This window comes from Orbicella faveolata, unplaced genomic scaffold (assembly GCF_042242905.1).
Source record: "Orbicella faveolata isolate gen_17 unplaced genomic scaffold, um_ofav_v1 contig_25, whole genome shotgun sequence".
In the NCBI taxonomy this organism is placed as follows: Eukaryota; Metazoa; Cnidaria; class Anthozoa; order Scleractinia; family Merulinidae; genus Orbicella; species Orbicella faveolata.
The window spans coordinates 21,463,349-21,488,862 of NW_028301553.1; the positions used below are offsets into that span (position 1 = coordinate 21,463,349).

At 42.6% G+C, this 25,514-nt stretch overlaps 1 protein-coding gene, 1 long non-coding RNA gene and 3 pseudogenes across 2 annotated transcripts; 3 read left to right on the top strand and 2 right to left on the bottom strand.

Moving 5' to 3' along the window:
* The first annotated feature begins 153 nt into the window (after positions 1-153).
* LOC149109422 (uncharacterized) lies at positions 154-2,270 on the top strand. Its single transcript, XM_089294628.1, has 2 exons — positions 154-2,147; positions 2,201-2,270. Exons 1-2 carry the CDS (start codon positions 154-156, stop codon positions 2,268-2,270), a joined length of 2,064 nt encoding a protein of 687 aa, XP_089150754.1.
* An 83-nt stretch (positions 2,271-2,353) lies between these two features.
* Positions 2,354-3,603, top strand: LOC149109423 (uncharacterized). The gene is made up of 2 exons (XR_016208680.1): positions 2,354-3,255; positions 3,355-3,603. It is a non-coding gene; the product is annotated as an uncharacterized LOC149109423 (long non-coding RNA).
* Positions 3,604-13,649: 10,046 nt separating this feature from the next.
* Positions 13,650-15,205, top strand: LOC149109424 (uncharacterized; annotated as a pseudogene).
* Positions 15,206-18,032: 2,827 nt separating this feature from the next.
* On the bottom strand, positions 18,033-18,866 carry LOC149109425 (uncharacterized; annotated as a pseudogene).
* A 3,452-nt stretch (positions 18,867-22,318) lies between these two features.
* LOC149109426 (uncharacterized) lies at positions 22,319-22,998 on the bottom strand (annotated as a pseudogene).
* Positions 22,999-25,514: the final 2,516 nt, after the last annotated feature.

Consider the following 25,514-nt stretch of genomic DNA (forward strand, 5'->3'; position numbering starts at 1 on the left):
GTCGCAAAGTTTTGCCCACAGAAGAAAAATTGCAAGATTTCGAACTGTAAAGGACGGTATCCTACTGTTTTACATACAAGTTCTCGTGAGAGACCAGCTGTCAACGTTGGAGTGGGTACGGAGGACGTAATCAGCACTCAAGTTTGTAGTCACATGGTAAAAACGGGCACCAGTGCTAACAGTGAGACTTCCGGAGAGGGTCGTAGGACAGGCATGGCCGTAATACCAGTTAGAGTGAGAGCGAAAGATAGTGATAAGAGCGTCATCACCTACGCCTTCTTGGATAACGGTAGCAACTCCAGTTTCTGTACTGAATCGCTCATGAAGCAGCTCGGGATTAATGGTCAGCAAGTTAAGATATCCCTGTCTACTCTTGAGAAGAAAAATAGCATCACCAACAGCTTCCTGGTTCACGACCTTCTTGTATCCGATTTGGATGAGAACGAGTGGATTAGCCTCCCGACCCTTTACACCAGGCCGGAGATTCCTGTGTCCAGCAGTGACATTCCAACTCAGGACGACGTTGATCAGTGGCCCCACTTGCAAGGAGTTTTTCTACCTCGTCTCGATGCTGAGGTTGGCCTTTTGATTGCTAGTGATGTTCCCAAGGCTCTCAATCCACTTGATATCAAACACAGTCAAGACAGTGGTCCTTATGCTTCAAGAACGCGAATTGGCTGGGCGGTAGATGGTCCCTTACGCCGTCGTCACCATAGTTCACGGTCATCCACTTTTGTTGCTAAAGTCAATCACCGGCTCCAACAGATGATAGAAGACTTCTACAATCGCGATTTTACTGATCCCACCATTGATAGCAAGACAGAGATGTCTCAAGACGAACGTAGATTTATGCAAATCGCCGAACAGACGCTGGAATTGAGAAATGGGCACTATCAAATCTCTTTACCGTTTAAGGATCGCCAAACGCCTGTACCCAGCAACAAGGCTCAGGCCTGGCAGCGTGCCATTTGGTTGAAGAAAAGGCTGGAACGAGACCCGAAGTTGTACCAAGATTATAAGGCCTTTATGGAAGACATTCTCTCCAAAGGATATGCATGCAAAGTGTCCCCTGATCAGAAGAGCCCCGCGAAGGGCACCGCCTGGTACATACCGCACCATGGTGTTTACCACCCTCGCAAGCCAGGAAAGATCCGCGTCGTGTTTGACTGTTTGGCCAAATTTATGGGAAAGTCTCTCAACGACATGCTGTACAAGGGCCCGGACCTAACCAGTTCGCTTGTAGGAGTCCTGTTGAGGTTTCGTGAAGAGAGAGTGGCCGTTATGGCGAACATAGAGTCCATGTTCCACCAAGTGAGAGTTCCCGATCCTGACAGTTCCTTTCTGCGTTTTCTTTGGTGGGAGGATGGCAACATGGCGTGCGAATTACAAGAATATCAGATGGTAGTTCACTTGTTTGGAGCCATTTCATCACCGGCTTGCGCAAATCTCGCACTCCGCAAGACAGCAGAAGATAATGATCACAGCTTCCCTCCTGACGTCATCAACACAGTTAAAAGAAACTTTTATGTTGATGATTGTTTGAAGTCCCTCCCTGGCGAGCAGAAAGCCGTTGAGCATGTTGGCAGTTTATGCACTTTACTATCACGTGGTGGTTTCAAGCTAACCAAATGGGTCAGCAATAGCCGTGATGTTCTACAAGCCATCCCTGAGAAGGAGCGCGCAAAGGACATCAAGGACATGGACATAAGGAAGGACGAGTTGCCTGTTCAGCGAGCCCTAGGAGTTCAATGGTGTGTAGAATCCGACTCGTTCCGCTTCAGAGTCAACATTAGCTCCCTTACACCAACGCGTAGGGGTATCTTGTCTCTAGCGAGTGCTATTTTTGATCCGTTGGGATTCCTGGCACCGTTCGTTCTGACCGCGAAAGAAATCCTTCAAGATCTTTGTCGCATTAAGCTAGGGGATGACGAGATCCCGACTGAGTACGCTGCACGTTGGGAAAATTGGCTAGCAGATGTTCCAAAGCTCGCAGAGTTTGCTGTGAGTCGCTGTTTAAAGCCAGAGGATTTTGGTCCCGTTAAATCCAGTCAGCTGCATCACTTCTCTGATGCCTCAGGAGCTGCTTATGGTTCACTGTCTTACCTTCGACTGGTCAGCCATGAGGACCGAGTTCATTGTTCCTTCCTGTTTGGAAAATCACGCGTTGCTCCTTTGAAAGCTGTTTCTGTTCCTCGTTTAGAGCTCTCGGCCGCAACCGTTTCTGTGCGACAAGACAAGATGCTCAAGGAAGAGCTGGAGATGCCTCCTAATTGCGAATCCGTGTTTTGGTCAGACAGCATGTCAGTGCTTCGGTATGTGAAGAACGAAAGTACGCGTTTCCACATGTTTGTTGCCAATCGGGTTGCCGTACTACGAGAGGGCTCAAATCCAGATCAGTGGCGCTATGTGGAAGGTGTAGCGAATCCTGGAGATTGTGCTTCAAGAGCGTTGACTGCCTATGCATTGTTGAGCTGCCAAAGATGGTTACTGGGGCCGGAGTTTCTCTGGAAGTAAGAAGAAGATTGGCCTAGGAACCCCTCATCGCTTGGATGTCTTCAAGACGGAGACCCGGAAGTGGAGGACGGAAAATTCCCCTCGCAATTCATGGCCCCTTGGTAGAGTGGTAGAAGTCTTCGCCGACAAGAAAGGTTTGGTGCGCCGTACCAGAGTGAAAGTAAAAGGAGCAGTTTTGGAGAGGCCAATTGACAAGCTTTGCTTGCTGATAGAAGCTTGAACTTTCCCTTTGGAGTTATTTTCTGTGCAATTTTCTGAATTCAGGAGAAGAGAACATTAAGAACTCTTAGAAAGACACTTAGATCTTTAATTGTTTAATTTAAGTGCCTCGCGTGTGCTCCTCACTTATGGGGCCGGTATGTAAGATCCAAGTGTAACATTTTTTCTATTACTCGTTCTTGCATAATTTGTTTTTCCTTTGCGTATGCAAATTAGTTTATACTTCTTTTCGTCCTTTTGTTTGGTCTTTTTTTGCGTCAATTTAGGTGTTTATTCCTTTCTGTCAGTTTTCGCGCCCTCGTTAGCATTTCTTTGCTTTTTCATCTTCATTAGCGCCCTTCTAAGTTTCTATAGTTTTATTTTCCGCATGTTCTAGCGTATTTTCCATATCATAGCTTTGCAGTACAGTTTTGGGGCAGTTCATTTTGGTCCGCGCTTAGCGCAGTTCTATTTAGTTTTCGTGCTAGTCTCTTCACGTTATTCGCAGTCCGTTTCACAACAGTTTTCTCTGGCCGAAACAATGTAAGTGTAATTCACAGTCCTCATTTTGCAGTTTTGTTATTTCTTTATTCGAATTTAGCTTAGTCGCAACTTGTAACTTTTGCTCTTTTACTGTTTTAGTTTCAACCCACGCTGTTTGTATCCACGCTGTTTGTATCCACGCTGTTTGCATCTACGCCGCTCGTATGCACACTCTTTGTACCACGCCGTTTTGATTTGTGGAGTTGTTTATTAAAGGCCAAGAGAGTTCTTTTACGCTTATTGCAGTTTCAGGGATGTTTTGGTACGACATCAACATGAAGATTTTTGATACAGTCTTCAATCTTCTTGAGGTAACACTGTGTGAAACGGCCGAAGAAAAGGAAGAAATATTGGAAGAAATAAGAAGAAAAGAAGAAGAAAAAGAAGCCACAGAAAAGACAGATTAATTTTGTTTTAAACTTTTGTTATTTTCCTTATATCAACCGCTATCATGTCAGACAACAAGCTTGTTAAGACCATCATCAACGCCGCTACTCTCACTGGCTTGGCCGCAAAAAAGGTTGTAAAAGAGAATTTCACTTCTGATCCCAGCAGCAGTGCGATGAATTATGTGAAGTTCACCGCTGTCGTGGCAGCTAGCATTGCGCTCAAAAAGTACCTCAAGGACCAAAAAATCCTCCCCGACAGCATTTGAAATTAATGATTTGAAGAAAAAAAATCTATTATATTGCACCATGTCAAGTATTGTAAACATCGGGGATTTTTATGAGTCTGTTTTGAGATCCACGAGAGAAAAAGAAAAGAGCTAGATGAAGCAGTCAAGGAGTTTCTTGAGGTTTTCGAGGATTTAATTCTCAACCGCAAAAAAGAAGTTTTAGACTTGGCCACGCCAAACATGGATATAAATGCGGAGTCTTCTAAAGAGGGCTACTATCGAGCCGTGAAGGCGTATCTAAACGCTAAAGAAAAATACAAGTCCGAACCCAAACTCCTTCTCGACTGGATTGTTACCAAATCGCTAATACATGCGGAAGACAGTTTGAAATCAATGATTTGAAAAAGTTTCCGTTATATATAACCATGGCAAGCATCGCGATTATGGTTGGCAGGGCTGTGTTGAACGCCATGGCTTTTATCGGTGGCAATTATCTGGCAAGGGCACTTGGCGGGGGTGACAAAGCTGCCCTTGAAGAAAAAAAGCGCCATGACAAAGCTCTGGAGGCGTACCAAGCGGTGACCGCACCCATCTTCTTGACTGGATTGCGACCAACGTGCAAATAAAGGCGGAGGCCAAGCAGAACTTCACCAACACGGACTATGCCTGCAATTCTACAACCAGGTGCATCCTGACGAGCAAATGATACCCCCAAAGAGCCCAAGTTCTCAGATTTCTATCAGCCAAGCGAGCAGCAGAAAAATGATGAACTCATGTTCGTGGGTGCCAGGATGCTCACTCTGGGCTATGCAGCCTTCCGGATCCTTTAAACTTTTTTCCTCCTTCTTATAGTAAAGCGATCGACGCCAAACTCGCAAAGATATACTACGGCCCAGGGGGCTACTGGAAAGGTATTGCCGTGATCAAAAAATTAGCCGAGGCCGCCAAGGTACCTGAAGAAACCGCGAAAAAGTGGCTGATCAGCCAAGCGCTGTAGCAGATATTCCTCCCCGCGCCGAGGCGAATTCCTCGGCCAAAATTCGACGTTCCCACACCCAACTCGGTCCACCAGGCGGACCTTCTTTTTCTGCCGCACGACAAACTACCCTGTTTTCAAATACGTGCTGACCATTGTCGACGTGGCCAGCCACTACAAAGAGGCCAAACCCTTGACTTTGAAAAATTCTGATGAGGTCGCCCAGGGTTTTCAGAAGATTTATAAGTGCACGCCTCTTAAATGGCCTGAAATGCTGCAGGTTGACCCCAGGCGAGAATTCATGGGCGCTGTCACAAAAGACATGGAAAAGCACAAAACATACATCCGGCGCGGATGTGTTGACATTCACCGTGACCAGGCCATTGTTGAACGTTTCAACCACACCCTGGTTGAGGGCTTGTTCGGGCACCAGGACGCCATGGAAATGCGACTCCCTGAGGGCCAGCGGTCCACTGCCTGGTTGAAAAGACTTCCAGAAGTTGTTTCAGCTTTGAACAACGAGGTAACAAGCCTTATCGGCAAGAAACCCGCCGTTGCCATCAAAGAAAAAGCTGTTTATGCGAGGCCATCAACATCTTATTCAAGGCCTGTTGGAAAAAGCGAAGAAATACTCCCCTCCCTTGTCCAAGTTCGTCATCTCAACCAGCCCGGAGAGCTTGAAGGCGGTGTAAAAAGAGCCACAGACCCAATCTGGTCTTTGAAAGTTTACAGTATTGAAAGATCTTTCACGAAACCGGATCAACCCATTCTCTACTATTTGCACGACGGTTCCAAGCACGGCTTCGTGCGTGAAGAGCTGCTGGTTGTCCCTCCAAACACTACTCTTCCTCCAGCTGATGTGAACTAAATGTGAAATTCGATTGGTTCGGTGTGTATCCCATCGGGCAGCACCCACCGCTTGTCGTAATAAGCGCTCAGCCCCAGCTTCTGCTGCTCGTAAGTGACCATCTGCCCGTCCCGCATCCTGAAACCTCTGTTGGTTGCCATATCTTTGCTGCCTTCCATTGCTGCGTTAAAACGCTGTAACGTGATCTCGTTCTGCTTTGACATCCCCTTGGTGCTAAACTTCTTTTTTTCGCCCTGTGCTTTGTCAACGAAATAACACTTCGAGCAGAGCGCAATCATCCGGCTGCCCTCGCACTAGAGCTTGAAGAGACCTGGGGTCCGACCGCTCCACTTCTCCCAAGCGAGCCACTGATTTTTTTGCGCCTCGAATTCTGGCTTCAGATCTGGCTGAAGAATGTCCTCGAGACGCTCACCAGAGATAGCCATGTAGTTACTGTCCGTGTCCATCTGGATCAGCTCAAAATGTCTTGTGTCGAATATTTGTCAAGAAAGTTGTAATAGAACTCCAGCATCCGCAGCTTTGGCAGCTGATAAACAGCGATTCAAACTTCAAACGGCCATCTGATTGTGATCCAAGGCTTCCGGCTCTCCAACTCATACGCCTGCCCAATCTCGTTAAGATCAGAGTAATACTCGCTTCGTAAGGCTCTGTCGACTACCTTCTCATCTTTGGTGTAAATGACGTTTGTTTGCCGCTCCAAAGCTTCGATAAGCTTCCCGTACCCGCTGTTTCCCAGAAGTTTGAACACTTCAACAAGCAGCGCCCTTTTATCAACATCTCCTGTCCGGTGTGCCTCCGTCACCTGCTCTATGAACCAGGGAAAGATCTTGGCCGGTTGGTAGTCGATTGTTCTGTAAATCTTTGTGACTACCGCCCCATGGTTCACGTACCACAGCAGCAGAGGGGCGTACACCAACAACCGTTCTGCAGACAGCGCCCCCACAAGTTTTTTTCCGTCTCCGTGCTTTCTGCTGGTTCAAGTTAAGTAATCAGCCATATGTTTCAGCACAGCCTCAACAGGCACCTTTTTGTTGTAAGAGAAAGGACACATCTCCTCAAACTTTGGCCGCAAGCTCTCCAGAATCTCGATGTCGACTTCGGCAAATCCGAACCAATTTCCTTCTTTGAGCCTGTGCGTTAGTACAGGAGCTGCCTCCGCTTGGAACGCGCCGCTGTAGTGCACGACCCTTTCCTTCCCGCAAGGCATTTCTCTGAGCATGGTCGAAAGATAGAGGGCGTCAAGGCTGTTGCCTGAGAAAATTTTTAAGGAGCCCTTTGGGCTCCTTCCACCAAAAGTTGGGAGCCCAAGCCACCTTTTTAGGAGCCCAGATAAAATTCTCCATGGTCAATCCAGGGGGGGGGATTGGTGAGTTTGAGGAAGATGGGGGGTTAATTGTGGATATTTTGGGGAGGGGTACTGGGGCAGAGATTTTTCATGAGACACTAATATGGTCTAATATCAATCAAATTTTATAAATAAAGCTTTCAGCAAAGTGATCAGGTGATGGCTGAGAAAGAACACTATTTATGGTCAAACTCAATAATTGGTGTATCCATGCAAGTGCTGCAGCTTTTTTTATAAAAATTTATATTGCTCCTTTTGTTTTTGAGTTTTGCAATTCTATTTTAAAGACGAAATATGTTGTACAAATCATGAAATGCAAGCTGCAAATGAAAACAAATAAAAATGAAAGAGGCATTGGAGGGGGGTTGAATTTGGCCTCACTGAAATGTGCGTTCCTTCCCCGGGCTTGGGACATTAGTATAAACTAAAGGTCACTTTGAGGCAGCATTACAGCAATATTGGCCACTTCTTTGGAGAAAATAAATTCTTGTATATTGGGTGGAGTTGCGACAATTCATTTGATAATTTAAAATATAGAACCCTAGCATGCAAAGAGAATTGCAATGATGTGTTCTTTTTGCTGGCTAGTTACTCGAATTATCCTTTCAGAACCTAAAGAAATTCATTCAGTACATCTAAGTGAAGTTTTCTTAAGTATCGGACAAATATTTAGACACTTATCTTTTTTCAACTGTAAATATAATGTCAGCAGGATCATCACTCCAATTCAAAAAATATTTGTTATCAAAGTAGTTATTTTGCAACTCGGAATCAGCAAGGCATCAACAGAGTCACAATTCATTGGCGTACATGATGTACATTTATTCAATACTGAGCTTGCAATGCATCATAGGGCGATTTTCAAAGATGGCTGTTTTCGGCTGTTTTGTGAGCAGAGAGAGACTTTGTTGCCGTGTTTTTGACCAGATTTCTCACGATAAAAGCAAAACAGGACCAGAGTAGCTGTTGTTTTCCATTTAATTTATTGTGTGAATGATTCTTTGACCGGTTTCATGAGACGATTGAAGTCAGCAGACAGATTACATGGGAATGAAAACTTCATGTTTAGGTGCCCACTCGGGCTCCTCGAACAAAACTTTAGTCGCACGCACTCGTAACTTAGGCGCCTCAGGCGACTGGGCACCCATTAGGCAGCAGCCTTGGGCGTTGGCGTTATAACCAAGGATATTTTTCCAAAGACGCGGTTCTGATATTTGATGAGACCTTATCTCTGTAACATCAACTTCGTGGTGCCTTGTGAAAATGAGGCTCGGGCCCCCGACAACAGCTTCTTTCAGCATCTCATACGCTTCTTCACCCGGGCTGTAAAGCTCTGCGCCACGCTCAACCACCCCCCGGAGCAAGTAATGTAAACTCACGCCTCAATGTAAACTCATTCATATTGATTACCTTCTCGGTGTAGAAGTTTCTCATCTTTTCCAGAGTCTCAAGGCCGGGAGCCACATCGAGATAGTTGTAGTAATGCAGCCAGTCTGAGAAGGTGCGCATGCCCTTTTCTTTGAACAATCGCTGGCACCCCTCTCATTCATCCTGCGTGAGAACGTATCCGCCCTTTAGCCTCAAATACCACTCTTTGTATTTTGGGAGCCCAGGGAAATCAAGCTTTTCAGGGGTGTCAAACCATTCGTAGGGAAACCACGATTTCACTGTCTTACATTCGTAGGCTTTCACCCATTTCTCGTAGCTTGTCCCCAGCCCAAGGTGGTTGATGATATTGAGGAAATGGAATCCCCAGGTGAGAAAGAACATGGTTTTGTTCCCGTTTTTTACCACTCTGACTTTGGATGATGTTTCAGCAAGGCAGCCAGCGAAGTGGTTATTGATCAGATTCAGATCATAACTGCCTGAGTTGAACCCGATGACAGGAACCTGGTTGCACCATTCCTCGATTTTTGTCGCTGCGCTTTTGGAAGCAGGTGCACGTCTTCTGGCACAAACTCCACTCATACCTTGGCCCGGATGTTTTTTCCACCTCTCTCCAGCTCTTCCATAAACTTGTGGACCAACTCCGTGGGGTCTCTTTCACAGATGTGGGTGGGCTCTCTTTCAAGGGTGTCACCAACGCTAACTGAAATTAGCACGTGCGTGTTTTCTATCGTGAGCGTGGGCGTCGGCTCCTTCCGATGATTATTATCGCCATACGCCTCGAAATCATACAAGATCGCGTGCGGGTAGCTTTTTGTTTCAGCCCGCAGCGGATCAGCGTCGATTTTCCCAACTTTGCACGCCCATGCCTCGATAACTTGGTAGCCGGCCTCCTGCAGGAATCTTGTGCGTTTCATTGTGGCTTGGTACATATCTTCGCGCATTTGGTTGTTGGGGATTTGTTTGTCGCGAACTTGTGGGTAACATTTTTGACACCCATGCCAGTGGCAGCTGTGGTATTGAAATACAGTCTTTGTTGCGTGGTTGTACCCGTCGACAGGTGCACGCTCAACCCAACGCTCGCCATCATGCCCGCACATTGCGTTGTGAATGTGGATTTTCTGCCGCTTGGCTTCCCGATCAAGCCGCCGAAGCGATTCTTTGGAAGCGTTGGGTTTTGGATAGAAAACTTTTTTGAAAGCTGTCTGCGGGGCTTCGACCCTTTCGCCCGGGCAGTCGATTACCGTTTTTCCTTCACTGCAGGTTTGGAAATGCCATTGGAGATGACAAACTTGTGTGAATCTCGCTCTGCAATGAGTGCATGCATAATTTTTGGGCAACCTGGCAATATCTTTGATGACGAACGTGTGCCCTTCGTAGATCCCGATTGTCAGAATGTTCTTCAAACTTGCTGCAGGGTTTCATCTAAGGTGCCATACCACTTCTCCCGCCCCCCTCTCAGGCTCATATACCTGGATGCCGAGCCAGTCCAAAAAAGCTGTACCTTGATTCAGATGCCTTTCAACCTTTTCTAATTCATCCAGAGACGTTTTTGGGCAGTCGGTTGGCATGGTTTTGAGTTTGAAGAAACTCTTGGCTAGACCGCGGGCTGCTTTTGTGCTTCAATTGCGCTCCTCGGTGCACAGCGATACAATGCCAATGACACAAGTTGTCTTTATATGTATCCAAAGCCGCCATTGCCCCTCCATGGGCAAGGTTGCGCAGCCAGTCCAGCAAAGAGCCTGCACTCAACAATCGCTGGCGGTCAATCACAACCTTCAGGTCAACATTAAAAAAGCTTACAAACTCCCACTTTGTTGATGGACTTTCGATTTTGTCATGGTCCAGATGTTTCGTCTCTTCTTCACTCAACCATTCTGCTTCTGCCAGTCTGTTTATCGAAGGCGAGCCGTGGTTTTTGTAGTACAGAATGACCGTTCCATCTTCAATGTTGTGCAACTGATACGAAAAAACATGCCTCAGGTAAAATGATGTGTCAACATTTCCTCAAATTTTTTCCATAAAGTTTCTTGTTTGGTCTTTTTCCAGACCTCTGATGCAGTGCCATCAAATGTAACGCCGTCCTTTACTCTCATCCCCCTCATGCGTTGCATCATCGAACAGGTCCAGAATCTCGTTCTGGTAGTCTGTCACTGTTCAGATGTTCTGTGCAGGAAAAAGGTCGTACTCCCTCAGAAGCTCTTGATTTTTTCTTACCTTTCTTTGCTGGGGAGGGGGTCTTGGTTGGAAAGGTTTTGGAAGTAATGGTTTTTGCAAACGCTTCTCCGTTTCTTGGGAAATAGGTTCATGCAGCACGTTCTGAACAATCTTTCTAATGGCTGGCTCGTTTTCTGCAAGCAATTGCTCTAAATACCGCAATGTCGCTGGATCAAATTTTGCAAACTCTTCTTTCAGAATTTCTTCAAACCTTTGGTCAACGGAAGCCATAGTGACTTGTTGTATAATGGAAGATTTTGTTTCTCTAATTGGGCTGACCTCAGCTCGAGCAAAACAATTTCAAAAGTTTTCTTTCCTTTTTTGCGCTTGCAGATAAGCCGCTGTTTTCGCACTCTCCCGCCGCATGGAATGCATAGACGGTAATCACACAAAACCCCGACTCCGCAGCCTCTACACAGAGCTGGCATTTTCATTCCTTTCTTTAGTTGGTATTTGTGCTGCCTGCAATAAGCGCCAACACAGCTCTTTCCGCAGCTTTCTTTCCGGCTACGCATCAACCACGCACACTTGTTTGTTGCTCGAATCATCGCTTATGTTCGAACAGTATAACAGCGGGGTCGTTTGTTTCTGATTGGAATCCCTCCCAATTTCACAATTCCCAAGTAGTAGAGAGGGGATTAATCAAATACTGTTTCGCAGAGGGACCCAGCATTTCCCGTTTTGCAACCCCCTGGTTCAACCGAAGCGAGCTTGCAAGCTTCAGAATTAAAGCTTGGGGTTGCAAAAACGGGAAATACTTCTCCCTCAGCGAAACGGTATTTGATTAATCCCCTCTATACTACTGCCTGAGAGATGCAACATGTGCCTTGATAATATAGAAAATGGCTTTAAGCTCTGAAAGTAGAACTCTGCTGACACTCAAAACGTCTAAACATAGCACTGACAGGCTGATCATTCAATTTGATCCGATATCCTCCAAAGGCGTAATCGCTAGCATCGCAAAAAATTACTGCATCTGGAGTAAGCTTAGGCTGAATTCCATATCCGTTAGAGGCCTCGATATTAGTAGACCAGAAACGCAATTCTTCCGATAAGGGTGAAGAAAGAGAAAACTTTAAGGAACAATCCCAGAATGAACGGGCTTGAATAGTTGCATGCATCTGCCTTGTGAATAACCTAGCAATAGGGCTAACTGCCAAACACAGTGAATTGATGAAGCCGGCCACTCGAGCAAGTTCCCTAAAAGTAGCGCACCCAGAAGAAATCATGGAATCGAGGTTGCTCTTCAGCTTGGCAGGTTTCTTAGGCGGGATTTGGAACTGCATTTTAATAGTGTCAATTACAAAACCCAGGCATTTACCGACTTGCATTGGCTCTAACGTAGATTTCTCCCTGTTCAGCTTTAACCCGCTCAGTTTCAAATCCTTCTGATGCAATAAACTAGCAGCAGATGCAGAAACCCTCTTGGGGTGCCCTGAGATTCCATCGTCTAAGAAAACAAAGCAACAGTGGCTCATGGAATGCCAGTGCTTCACCAACGGACACAGTAATTTTGTAAAGCAGAAACAGGCAGAACTTAAGCCGAAAGGAAGGACTTTGAAGGAGAAAAAGCGAAGCTTGCCACAAAATTGCCAGGCAAACCCCCAAAATTTCCGATGCCCACTGTAAATATCTACATGATGGTACCCTGACTCCAGATCCCACATACAAAAACGAAAAGTTCTGCTCAAAAACTTTAGAAAGGCAATGCAGATCCTCATACTTAAATGAATGCTTGGAAAGGCAAGGGTTGACGTTCCTGAGATCGATAACGAACCTCAACATCTTTCCCTCCGTGACAGACAAAGGATTAACGCAATAGGGTGGATCACTATGCTCTTGGGTGCAATCGTTTAATAACAATTTAGACATAGCTTCTCGAACAAACTGAGGATGACACACTGCAGAGCGATTGTTCGTTAAATGGCACTTATCCAGAAATCTGACAGATGGTAATCTATAGCCTTCAGAAATCAGGCCTAAAACAAATGTTGGGGCACAGATGGTGGATTCCCAATAACTGAAACATTGCTTCAGGCGACCTTTTACACTGAAGGAGCCTTCAACAAACTCTAGCCTGCTTCCTAAATAATCATCAATCAAAGGGTACTCACCGGTTTCAACAACATCCACATCAAAGTCAAAAGCTGACCATTCAGATTCGGCTAGTCATACCCGGTTGAACAGATGGTCCGACGAGGAGTCGTTAACAGAGCTCTTGTGACAATTATGAATTAAATGACCAAATTTCCAACAGTGAAATAAAGAAAAAGAAAGGAACTTGAAGAGAGAAACAAAATGAAACAGCGCTGGTAACACACAGAGAGAATGAAGCCATACTAAACACTTGCTTAAATACATCTACCACAGAAAACCCAAGGGACTACATGACTACCTGCACATGTACGGATTCCAAACACACAGAATACAAATACATGCTAAACTGCGTATCGCACACATTATGCTATTCCCAGTGCAACAGTAACAGCAAGAGCAACAGCAAAACCAACAACAGCAATAACATATTTATTTGGAATCCCCATATTTTAACATGCCATTACAATAAAGTCACACAAAATGAAAGAGGATAAAATTATCGGCATAATGTAGTGAGTATACCTGAAGAAATTTAAAGAGGTAACTGAGACACTTGATGTATTTGTGAGGCACGCCCCAGGGATTTGCACCCCAGCTGGTGTTTTATCCCAAACAAATAACAAGTGTCATACTAAAGTTGCTTAGGACATTTCAGAAATTCTACTCACATAACACTAATTTACATGTGTGTTTTAGTTTTACAACCAAACAATATAATTTTTATTTACTTTAATGATTGTGCTCTTTACCAAAAAAACTCAACACTGTATTAAACTTCATAGTCTTTCCTGGTTTTGGGTAGGTATTTGAGTTTAATGACCATACACTTAAATGAGTGTGAGTGTGACGCTACTTGAAAGCAAACATGTCCTTTCCTTAAAAATGTTTGGTGTGTAGCCAGGCATGTTAAAAATTGGTAAAAAGGAATTAAATGGTTGTCACTGGCTAAAATGTAAAAGATGTGTGATAAAACTAAATGAGCAATAGTCTCTAGAGTGTTCTTGTCGCCACTTCAGAATAATGAATACACAGTCAAAAACAGTGCATCTTTCGTCGAAAAGATCCGCACCTTGTCAGTAGATCCCGACGAGATTCTAGTATCTTTTGACGTCGTGTCACTGTTTACTTGCATTCCAACCCACCTAGCAATTGAAGTGGTTAAAGAGAGACTGTACTTTGACCAATCACTACCGGAAAGAACCAACCTGTCTATCCAAAATATCATGACACTTCTACAGTTTGTCCTCAACAACAATTTCTTCATATTCCAAGGTAACCATTACCAACAAATTTTCGGTTGTCCGATGGGATCCCCAGTCAGCGCCATCTTGGCTAATCTCGTCATGGAACATGTCGAAGAAAAGGCTCTCTCATCGACCCCTAACCCTCCTAAATGGTGGTTTAGATACGTAGATGACAGCCACGTATGTGTTAAAAGAGAGCACATAGATGAATTCCACTCACATCTCAATTCCATCAACCCTCACATCAAATTTACAATCGAGGTAGAATCAGAAGGTTCCATTGCCTTTCTCGACACAAAAACAACCAAACAAGAAGATGGCTCGATCGCTGTGTCTGTTTACAGGAAAGCTACTAACACCAACCGTTACCTTGATTTCAAATCACACCACCATCCTCAGCATAAACACTCGGTCGTGCGCACTCTCATGGATCGCGCAAGGAACATTCCTTCCACGAAGGAGGAAGTTTCACGGGAAACTAAACAAGTAACAAAAGCCCTTGCCACTAATAACTACCCTGCAAATTTCATTCACAATGGCCGCCAACGGAGTAGACAACAAGAAACGAATGATACCGACCATCGTGGTTTTGTCATCCTCCCCTACGCCAAAGGTTTCTCCGAAAGAGTCGCAAACGTTCTTCAAGGTTTCAATATCAAGGTCGCCCATAAACCTATTTGTACCATCTCGAACATACTCAAAAGACCTAAAGACAAGATCGAGAAAGAGGCTTCTAGAGGCATTGTTTACAAGATCAAAAGTAAAGATTGTGACTGTGTTTATGTTGGTCAGTCATCACGCACGTTAAAAACACGTATGAAAGAACACGCAAAGGCTATAGCAACATTGGACAAAAACTCTTTATTGGCCAAACACCATATGCTCAACGGTCACCAAATAGATTTGGAGAACGTTGAAATTGTCGACAGATCATCAGTACGGAAACAAAGACTAATTCTTGAAGCTTGGCATTCCGTGCGAGACAGGAACGCTATAAACAAACACATAGCGCTACCGAACGTGTACAATGGCATTAAGAATTTTTACACTCATTAAGAATACTCTAGAGACTATTGCTCATTTAGTTTTATCTCACATCTTTTACATATTCTAGCAGGACGCCGTTTAACATTTGCATTTTCCATCTTTTGCTGAAGAAGGCAACAGTAGTGGCCGAAACGTCCAATAACCATATTTTTAGCCAGTGACAACCATTTAATTCCTTTTTACCAATTTTTTAATGTCCTTTCCTTGTCTCTATTTGTTGGCCCCCCTTTCTTGAGAAAGTATTTCACTTTCTTGTAGCAGCGCTTAAAGTCACCGTCGTTTCTGTTAAGGATTTCCTTGAGGCCGTTGTTTGAGTGGAATAATGACGTCAGTTCTTCTTTGTGTGGGTGCACAGAATATATTCCAAAGAAGATTTCAATGTACTTCTCATCTGGCTTATTCCATTTCGCTCTTGGTTGGCGGTTAGTGACAGCAGACTCAGACTCCACTTCAGTTATGCTGTTAACCCATGCTTCTGTTCTGCTCAACAATGGTTTGTTACTTTCACAGTAATACCATCTGCTTTTCTTTTCGTCTCAGATAGCACACTTTGTCATAGACTTTCTTGACCATCTTAGGATCACCTGCAATGGTGTTTCTCACAATGTCAAATGTGATGTGGGCCTGAGAAATTATTTGGCTGGAAAACGGCATTTTGATGACTTCTACTTGACTACTGGAGAGTCCTTCATTGTGAATAATTGGCTCTGATTCTTCCTCATGGTCCTCATCATCAAGCTTTGCTGAATTTGTCAACCTGGTGTTTGATTTTGTAGCTACTGACTTATCCAAGCCAAGGGACTTTTTCAGTAGTTGGTGACCTCGGGAACACTTCTTTGTGATATGGCCTATATTGTAATGGTGATCTGCCGTTTCCTCTTTATGTGTTTGTGAATGGATCTCTTTTGGACGACGTCCATATCATAAGTTGCTGATGAGGCTATCATCCTGACATCGGTGCTCGATAATTTAATATTCTTAACTTTGAACCAAAAGGCGCTTACCCTCTTTCCAATGTTGCTCTGATCAAAGGGTTTCCCTTCCACTGTCAGAAACAGGGTGTCCTCACTATCATTGGTGCACACACCTTGCACGTGTTGAACTTAGGTACAAATATTGGCATAAGTTTCTGCATCCATGCAAACTCGTGCTGGGCTTTCAATGGATCGCTTGTGTTTCAGACAGTATATAGTGTAGCTGGCGTCATCACTTCGTTCAACCTCTCTAAAGTTTGGTACTGTGGCAGTTTCCACAGGTCCTGGCCGTTGCGCATTTTCTAGTTCAAGTCAAACAAAGAGAAAATCTTGCACAATGATAAATTCTCGCGAACTAACAAGGTGTCCAGTGCTCCTCTTGTTAAAGATTGTTATTGCCTCTTTGGCTGTTTCAGTTGACATTAAGTCATTAATAGTAGAAGCAGATTTGGATTGAAGCTAATTGATTTTCCTCTACATTTTGGCTTTTTTCAATACTGCGGCCACCTCGCCTCTCGCATGAGCTCGTAGCACACTGGATAAGAATGACTTCCTTGAAGCACATGACCCAAAACAAGCTGACCCCAATTCTAGGAAAAGATCATTTTTACAACTATTCCTTCACTTATCACTTCTTGAACGATTTCTTTCTGAGCTCTCATAATTTCTTCCAGTGTTTGTTGTTCCTGGGATTGTTTGGGCAAGCTGGCACTCACCGTGAAGTCCATCAAAGAGACCCAAATGAGCTTGCATTCGTTAAATGCTGAGCGTAAATCTCCTGCTGCTTTGCAAAGAGCTTCAAGAGAGTCTGGAGATCCCTGAAGTTTAGAGATTGCTTCACTAGTTTCTTCCCATAACCTTTCAGTGTTCAAAGTATCTGTCTGAAGTCTGTCTGCAATAAGTTTCACGCTGGGTTTCGAAACTGGTTTCGGCCACGCAGAATCCTCCTTTTGCTGGTCACCATCATGAAGCACTTTGTTTACAAATGGAAGCGTGCCAATTTCAGATGTCCCAGCACTTTTTCTTGAGGTTCCAAGATCTGCTCTAGTAGTGAATGGAAGATTAAAAGCCCCTTTCAGAAAGTCAGCTGAACTGTGGATTTTGTCTTCTTTTTGTGGCTCAAGTCCTAAATCCACGAAGTTGACATTACCGCCTTTGTCGGCCAGCAAGAAGTCTCTCATTTCACTGTTCTGAACCTTCGAACCCTTATCCGTTAGCTTGCTTCCCACAACAAACGAGATGTAGGTCCTTCATCAGCAGTGTAACCAAATTTATTTGCAGTAAAATTTTGCGGTGAAACAAGAAAGCATTTTCAACGGCAAGCACGACAATTATAAACCCCGACAATCACATGGAAAAATCCAAAACCATAATACCTTGCGATGAAATACAATGCTCGACTGTGTTAGTTATGCTAGATGCATGACATGCGTGTCAGAACATGTGTCAAGGTGAATTTCTGTAACAGGGGTCTTCTGATGCTGTCTTCTTCCAAATTAGGAGTTATTTTTGGCTTTGAAATGGGAGAGCCCTTAATCATGCTTTGAAAGAGATGCAACAGAGTTTGAACCTGCTAGGCAGTAAACAAACTTTGAGATTTCCTGGTGTCAGTAGGAGTCATGATATCTAATAAGTGATTACTTTGTTGATCAAGTTCCTTTGCTTGAAACATTCTGCTAACAGGGTTGCCGATCATTTCCTGTTCCTTTGGCAAATTTACTGTTTCTTGGCTGCAGCCTTCCAATTTCACTTTGAATCCCCATTCTGTCCAGACCTTGCCACACACTCTTTTTGGATCTTCCATAGACAGTATTGGACAGCCCCTAATATTTTCCTTCACACAAGTAAACGTGGTGTTTTGTGCAGTAATCTCTTTGGCAAACAGTGTTTGGATAGCATTTATGGAATCTTCTTTCCAAGGCACCTGTTCTGGCTTTATGGCATTCTTGAATTTCTGTGTCATCCTCAGTGACTTCTTGTGCTTGTTGATTGATTTCACTTCTTTCATCAGTGTTTCTCATGGTTCCATGTAGTTTGAGATGCTTTCACTGCACTTTTGCCCTTCTCAAGGACTCGGTAGTACTTCTGCACAGTGTCCTCCTGGTGGGCCATGACGTTGGCTAGGTTACAGCTGATCTCTTTGTGTCTTTCGTGACCATGTGAAACTTCACTTTTGCGATAAAGTATGTGATGCACTGGATGGTCCACCCCTGCTTTCTTAAAGATAGATCCTAAAGCCTTTGTCATCTGGGATGATTCCATGTGCTTTCCACACGATGACAGGAACACTGTTTATCAAGACAATTCAGGTCTGGATGCTGGGAGCACATTTCATACATAAAACCAGTTATGTAGTTATACAGATGACTTGTTACCACTATTTGCACGGAGCCATGGGTGTCCATGGTCTTATGATGCAGGACACGCACAATGTGATAGTTGCCTTTGACTGTGGCCCTCTTAAACTCTTTCACAGTCATACATGCTAAAACACCAGCCCGGTCAGCATTGTCTATCATTATCTGCACGATCAGATTATCCCGTACTAGGGTGTACATCTCTTGGGTTATCTGAATAGCGTGGGCTCCACATAGTTTACCCAGATGAACTATGGCTTCTCTTGCTGCCTGGCTTCTCTCAAACTCACGAATTTTCTCAGGAGTTATGAGGGCACTTCTGTCTTCCTCCCTTTTTTCCCATCTAAAACTGGTATTTTATCGTTTGCACGATGATGACCTTCTTTTTTAGCTTGTTGCACAGGCTGAGGCAGTTCTCTTTGTCAGATGTGACTCCACTTGGTTGATCTGCAAGCAAGAAAGAGCAATAATGTTGTAGGCTCATCAGGTAAGATTTGATTTTGGCAGCATGGTATTTGCTGCATATTGCTGAAGAAAGTTATCCGTATTTTCTTGCTGTATTCTAGCAAGGAAAGAAGTGTTCCTTCACCAACTATTGAAAAAACCTTGTTTACCTGGGAAACGTGCTGCTTCGCTGTTTTTCCGTCTTTTTTGCCCCCATTAGGAGAGAGAAGCCAGTCACGAAATGAACATAGAGTTTTAGAAGCGTCTTCACCTTATGTTACAGCATTCTCAAAAGCTTCGCTTCTGGAATCATAGCTTCCTTCATTCATCTGAACATTGGGATTATCTGACTCAACTGAATTTTCCTCTTCTGTAATCTCAACCTCTCCATCACTCCCATCTGTAAGATCCAAGTGTAACATTTTTTCTATTATTTGTTCTTGCATAATTTGTTTTTCCTTTGCGTACGCAAATTAGTTTATACTTCTTTTCGTCCTTTTGTTTAGTTTTTTTCCGTCAATTTAGGTGTTTATTCCTTTCTGTCAGTTTTCACGCCCTTGTTAGCGTTTCTTTGCTGTTTCATCTTCATTAGCGCCTTTCTAAGTTTCTATAGTTTTATTTTCTGCATGTCCTAGCGTATTTTCCATATCATAACTTTGCAGTACAGTTTTGGGGCAGTTCATTTTGGTCTGCGCTTAGCGCAGTTCTATTTAGTTTTCGTGCTAGTCTCTTCGTGTTATTCGCAGTCCGTTTCACAACAGTTTTCTCTGGCCGAAACAATGTAAGTGTAATTCACAGTCCTCGTTTTGCAGTTTTGTTATTTCTTTATTCTAATTTAGCTTAGTTGCAACTTGTAACTATTGCTCCTCTACTGTTTTAGTTTCAACCCACGCTGTTTGTATCCACGCTGTTTGTATCCACGCTATTTGCATCTACGCCGCTCATATGCACACTCTTTGTACCACGCCGTTTTGTTTTGTGGAGTTGTTTATTAAAGGCCAAGAGAGTTTTTTACGCTTATTGCAGTTTCACCATCTACCAACATTACAGCTGACTCGTCACCATCCCACTCTTGATCTCTTTGTCTTGCCTGTTTCATTGTCAGGAATACATGACGTTTCTCATATGAAATTGTCTTTGCCATTGAAAAAGCTTTTGTATACTTGGCATCAGTGCGGTGCATTCTATGAAATCTTTGAAGATGTTGGGGAAGTCTGTTAGTGGTGGTCATGCAGCCTTTGAGGGGTCAAATTTTGTTCTTGTGGCAATGTTTCCTTTGACATCTTCTTTTGGTGGTTTCCTTTTTGACTTTTCGACTTCCAGCCTTAGCCTTTTTTTCATTCGAAAACGAATACTTCTTGCGCAAACCCAATCTTGATACTGCCATCCTTGCATGCACTTTACTCCATTTGTGGACATTTCTAAGGTGTCTAGAAAGATGAACAACCCTGCTGTCACAGGATGGAACAGGGCATTCCCTTTTTTCTCGTCCTCCATTGTTTTTGTCATCTTTGCTTTCTTGGTATTCTTCATCATTCTTGACATCCTCACTTTTGCCACAGCTGCTGTCTTCACCTTGGGATGTTTCGGAAGTTTTCTCATCCATTCATCATCATTGTCAACTTCGTTAACTTCACTTTCATTGTTGTTACTGGTTTCAATATGGGAATAGAGAGATGCTTGATAACTCGTCCACTTGTGCTGTAGGGAAAATGTTCTTTCCCTGCACTAAAGAAAAATAACGGAGAGCGTTCTGTCAGTATCTAAATAGTGCAATAATTGCCAATTGTACCTCCCATGTACATAAGGAAGGTTACAGACGAAAGGAGATTCACGGACAAAAAGTCGTGTATGTTATATGTACATATATTTTGTTAATGGTATGTACTCAGGAATAACACACAAGTTGGCTTGTTAGAAATCGAGTGGATGTCTGAGGGTATTCATAATGATTGGCTAAGTATCTCACAATGTAATTTACATTGGTATTAATGGTTTTCGATATACCCAGTTTCACCTCCCCCAAAAACTTATCGGAAGCTTCAAGTCCACCCTATTTTCAGGGTTTTCACTAAAGGACATGTGCACTCATTGTTTCTGTGCATTCTTACTGTCCATGTTCATATCGCAATGTCACCGCATGTCATACATCAAGCATGCATGCAACAGAAGAATAAATAAGCTATAGCCTCCTCTTCGTGTTAAAACATTTAAAAAAATAGCCTCCAGTTGGAGCCAAGATATGCTTGGACTCTGTCTGATCTGAGAAGCGAACAGTTTCACGAGACCATGGTTAGAGTAAAACTGTGAACTTTTAGGAACAGATGTCTAAGGACAAAAATCGGACCATATTTTTGCACCAAACGGAGGCTGTTGTGCTTATTATCCTTTAACTACTTTAATGACACCCGTAGTTTTGGAAATTGAGAAATATCACTCAGATGTTCCCTAGTGTTATCTGGGGCATATTCAGTTAAGCATTGCATTTAGAACAGTTGTGCGAGCGAAAATATTTGATGGATTATAAAAGTTAGTATAGGACAACTTTAGGATTGCATATTGAATATTCATTTTCAATTGATTGAATATTCATTTTCAATATATTCCTTAATGTTTATATGTTCTGTTAGACTTGTTTCAGACCCTTCTTAATAAAGGAGGCTGGCAACAGTTTCCAGCACTTTTCCAACAGCTACACTTTTACAGATGGATGCTTCCTCTGTTTGTCAAGTGATACTACATGTACAATACTAGTATCATGTAAATGCCCAGCCATTGGTGAACCAATAGTGGTAATATTAATGGCATAAAAGGTTGCCGTGGCAGCAGTTTAACTTGTCAAAAACACCATTATTTTTTTCACATTTTTATTGCTTTTGCACACAAAAAAACTTTACAAACCCATAACAATAACACTAACATTACTTACATTTTTTGACAAATCTAAACATATATTCTAAGTGTTTTAATTTACAGTATTTCCCTTATTGTTATTTAAAATCTACATAGAGAAAAAGAAATAAGGAGAAGAAGAGGAACTTTGCATTGTAAAACATTATTCAATCTTTTCGATTTTATACTTGTATTTTATTTTATTGATAAGATCAATGATCTGTAGGTTTGGTGAGCTATTCTGGAGCTTACATTTATAAATATGATAGCGCAAGAAGAGAAGAGTATGATTCAATTTCTTTGTTAGTGTGTTTCATGTAGACAAAAGGCCAAAGAGAACATCTTCAGCATTTAGAATGAAATTAGATTTATTATTTACATTAAACCATTGTAATACATCTTGAGTAAAGGATTTTTTGAACTGGCACATAGTAAAGGTATGATCTATGGAGTCTGATTCCCTGGAATAAACGCAATTGCTAGCTAGTTTGATAATAAAATCGTAACAGTTCCTTCTTTGTGACAACAACTCTGAATGAATTGTGAACACCATTGATTTTAGGTTTTAGTGATTATAACTCTAAAGTAAGCTCGGTGACCCACATTTTTTTATTGTCAAATTATGATAAGCATGACAAGATGCAACTTCTTGCAAAGTTTTAAAAATGTCTGTCCAGTGGGTTCAAACTTGTTCCCCTGTGACAGAATTATCGTCTGCAGAGAACATCCTCTCTGTATGTTCTTTCACTGCTGCCAATCGGTTTGGGTCCAGCTTGCACAATTTATTGGCTTTTCCTTCCACACTCCCCATCTTTGCCTCTTCCCTGCTGAACACAAGTTCGAACAGTTTGAGGGCAAATAGTTTGGGTGTGCTCTTTGAGAGCTTTTCAACTTTCTGCTGTGGCACATGCATATACTCCCCACATTGATGAGCCAATTAACACTGTGGTGTCATTAGTCTGCTTTCAAGTGGGGGTCTTTTCCAGTGGCAAAGGTGTTGAACATGAAAGTGGACTGTTTGAGGGCAGACCTTTTGGTGGTGGCGAGACAGAGAGGAGGTGTTAATTCAAGACTTGATGGCTTGTCCTCAAAACGAACTTCTCCATCATCTACTGATCTGTTGTATTTCTTTTTACAGGCTTTGCATTTCTCAAATTTTCTTACAGCATCAGAGAGCTGATGAAGCTGAGTTGTCATCTCGGACACTTGCTGGAGGATTTTGTCCATCTTTTTCCAGGTCATTTTCATACCTTCCAATTCCTAAGAGAGATAAATAAACAGCGAACAGAGATTATCATTAATACGTTGAGTTCATTGTTCACAAAGTGACAGCGTTAAAAATATGGAAAACGTACTTTTAATTTGCAATAATTCAATTTCTTTTTGCTGAGAAAGTCTAACATGAGCTGTGTAATAACGGTTTTGATTTGCTCACTTTTCTTTATCAGCCCAGCACCTTTACTTTAAATTGTGATTGTGCGATAGCTTTATGTCAGCCATCTTGTACTGATAATATTTTAATAGCCTCTAGATCAGTGTAGCTGGCGGTTTTTCAACGCTTGATGAACATAGATGTGGCAAAAATGAGACCTGCTCATTTTTCACAGGTCCATCGCTCAAAACTCCAACAAAAATGCTACCTACCCAGGCTATAACTACAGTCAACACTGAACAGACACACTCGTGGATGTCGTTTAGTGTCCGTAATTAAATAGTGAGAGTCCATAACAGCAGGATGTGAGATAAATAGTATCCTTAACTTGCAATAAATAACATAGACAATGTCTGTGATTAGCAAGGACTATTGCGCAGACAAAAAACGAATTGATGTGAAAATAAACATTCCAGAAGTCTTTTGAAGTGTATTTTAACGAATGATAAAGTGAGAACAGCAGACTGTAATTTTACATAATCATGTTATAGGAGACGTACGTCGTGTGCACTTTATGGAGAGTCAAAACAATAAAATTGTCACATGAAAGTGTCCATAATTCTGTATCAGCGAGAGTCTGTAATAGCTGGAGTCATTTCCAGTCAAACCTCTAGCTTTCACCGGGATCTAGATTTTGTCCGTAATGGCGTGCATATAAAGCACACACGCACAAGGAATTGTAGTCGGAGGTAAGATCAGAGACCCAAGGAATTGTGGTTATGTGCGAATGGAAGATTTTGATTGATTAAAGGCTAGAAAAGCAAGCATGAAAGCTACCCAGGGAATAACAGGAGCATCAGTCCATGATATCCAACAAAACACACCTGTGCAGTCTCAACTAATACGAACAGAAGTCATGTGGAAAATTACGGAAACAAAGTTAAAGGCACTGTTTTCCATGTGCTCTCTTCGATAGATGAAAGCAAGGATGTCTCAAGGCGTAATCAGAGACAGCAGGAGCATAGTCCTAAATATCCAACAAAGCACTGATTGTGGAGTCTCAAAGTTAGTACTAACAGAAGTTATTTGGAAAATTACAGAAACGAAGAAGTTAGTAGATCAATGGTGCCCACCATGATATAGAACCAAGTCAGTTTTCAAAATTTTATTGTTAGCTTAAAATTTGATTAGTATTAAAGCTCTCAAACCAGATGTGTCAAAGTACACCAGTTGTAATCACTTCTGAAAAAGTTTCAACATTGTATTGTGCTATTGGTGATGTTTAACTGTGTCAATTGTGACAACAGCAAGCAAAATTTTGATTTTTAACAAGGCATCTGTTTTATAGTGTGAAGCAGAGTTCCATCATCATGTGTTATTTTGCAATCTGTTGAAGTTATTTTAAAAATCACAGATTTTACAGCCACCGTTTACATTTTTTTATCTGCCCATTAGTTTACTTAATATTTTGGAAATTAATTTGGGAAAGAATATATATGTACTTAATTCCAATCCTTTGCAAAAGCTACTGTTTGTTGTTACTCGGGCTTCTGTAGGAAAGCGCGAGTCATAAAATGCAAGCATTTTGGTCGCCAAAAGGGGGGTCATGGTCCCAGGCGTTCCATGTGTAGACCATAGAAACTGGGGACGAGAACGCGACATTGCTCGCTCTTTGTGACAGAAGGGGTGTTTTGCGAAGAAAGTTTTGGTGAGAATCGCGCCTTCTATGTACATCTCACATATGAAGATGTCGACCGTTTTCGGGAATGGTCGGTCCTCTAATCATGCTGCTTGAAAGCCAGCCAGGTAAGCAAAGTTCCCTTGAAACATTCTCGTGAGATAACGACTGAACTGATTGCGGTATGAGTTCAAACTATGAAAACACTGACAAAAAAATAGGCAGTCAATGACTGCATGTGGCTACTGCTGTCATTATTTAGAACATTGCAGTAAAACAAATCATATTACAATAAAATGAGCTAGACACGAAAACGTTTTTGGACTGGTAGCTTATTAAAGACATACAACTTGCTTCTTGCACCACGCAAAACACGTCGATCTCCAAATTTGTAAAGATAAGACTTTTGGTAACTTGAATTTAATATCTCACCTCCAAGTTAGTTGGCTTTCTAGTAGGGTGCAGGAAAAAAAATAATGTGATTTTCAAAGCAAATTGTGCGGGAAAATTAAAACTTCAATTGTGCAGGGAATTGTGCGAGATTATCGACGAACCATTAATGTTCTTGCCAAGTCCTAAGGTAAATCTGCATTGACGATAGTTTAGCCAAGTTTATTTCACTAGTAGTTCAAATATCTTTAGCAGTCTTAGCAATTGCCAATTCTTTCAGAAAACTGTGTCTGACTGCTAAAGAAAATCATGTTGCGTGGCATAAGCTAGACAAGTATAAAACTAAAATAAATGGT

What these genes read in the sequence shown, in the direction of transcription:
- LOC149109422 (XM_089294628.1), top strand. Translation starts at nt 154, where the DNA reads ATGGTAAAAACGGGCACCAGTGCTAACAGTGAGACTTCCGGAGAGGGT. An exon ending in CGAGTTCATTGTTCCTTCCT is followed by an intron (nt 2,148 to 2,200) that starts GTTTGGAAAATC and finishes TTCCTCGTTTAG; the next exon opens with AGCTCTCGGCCGCAACCGTT.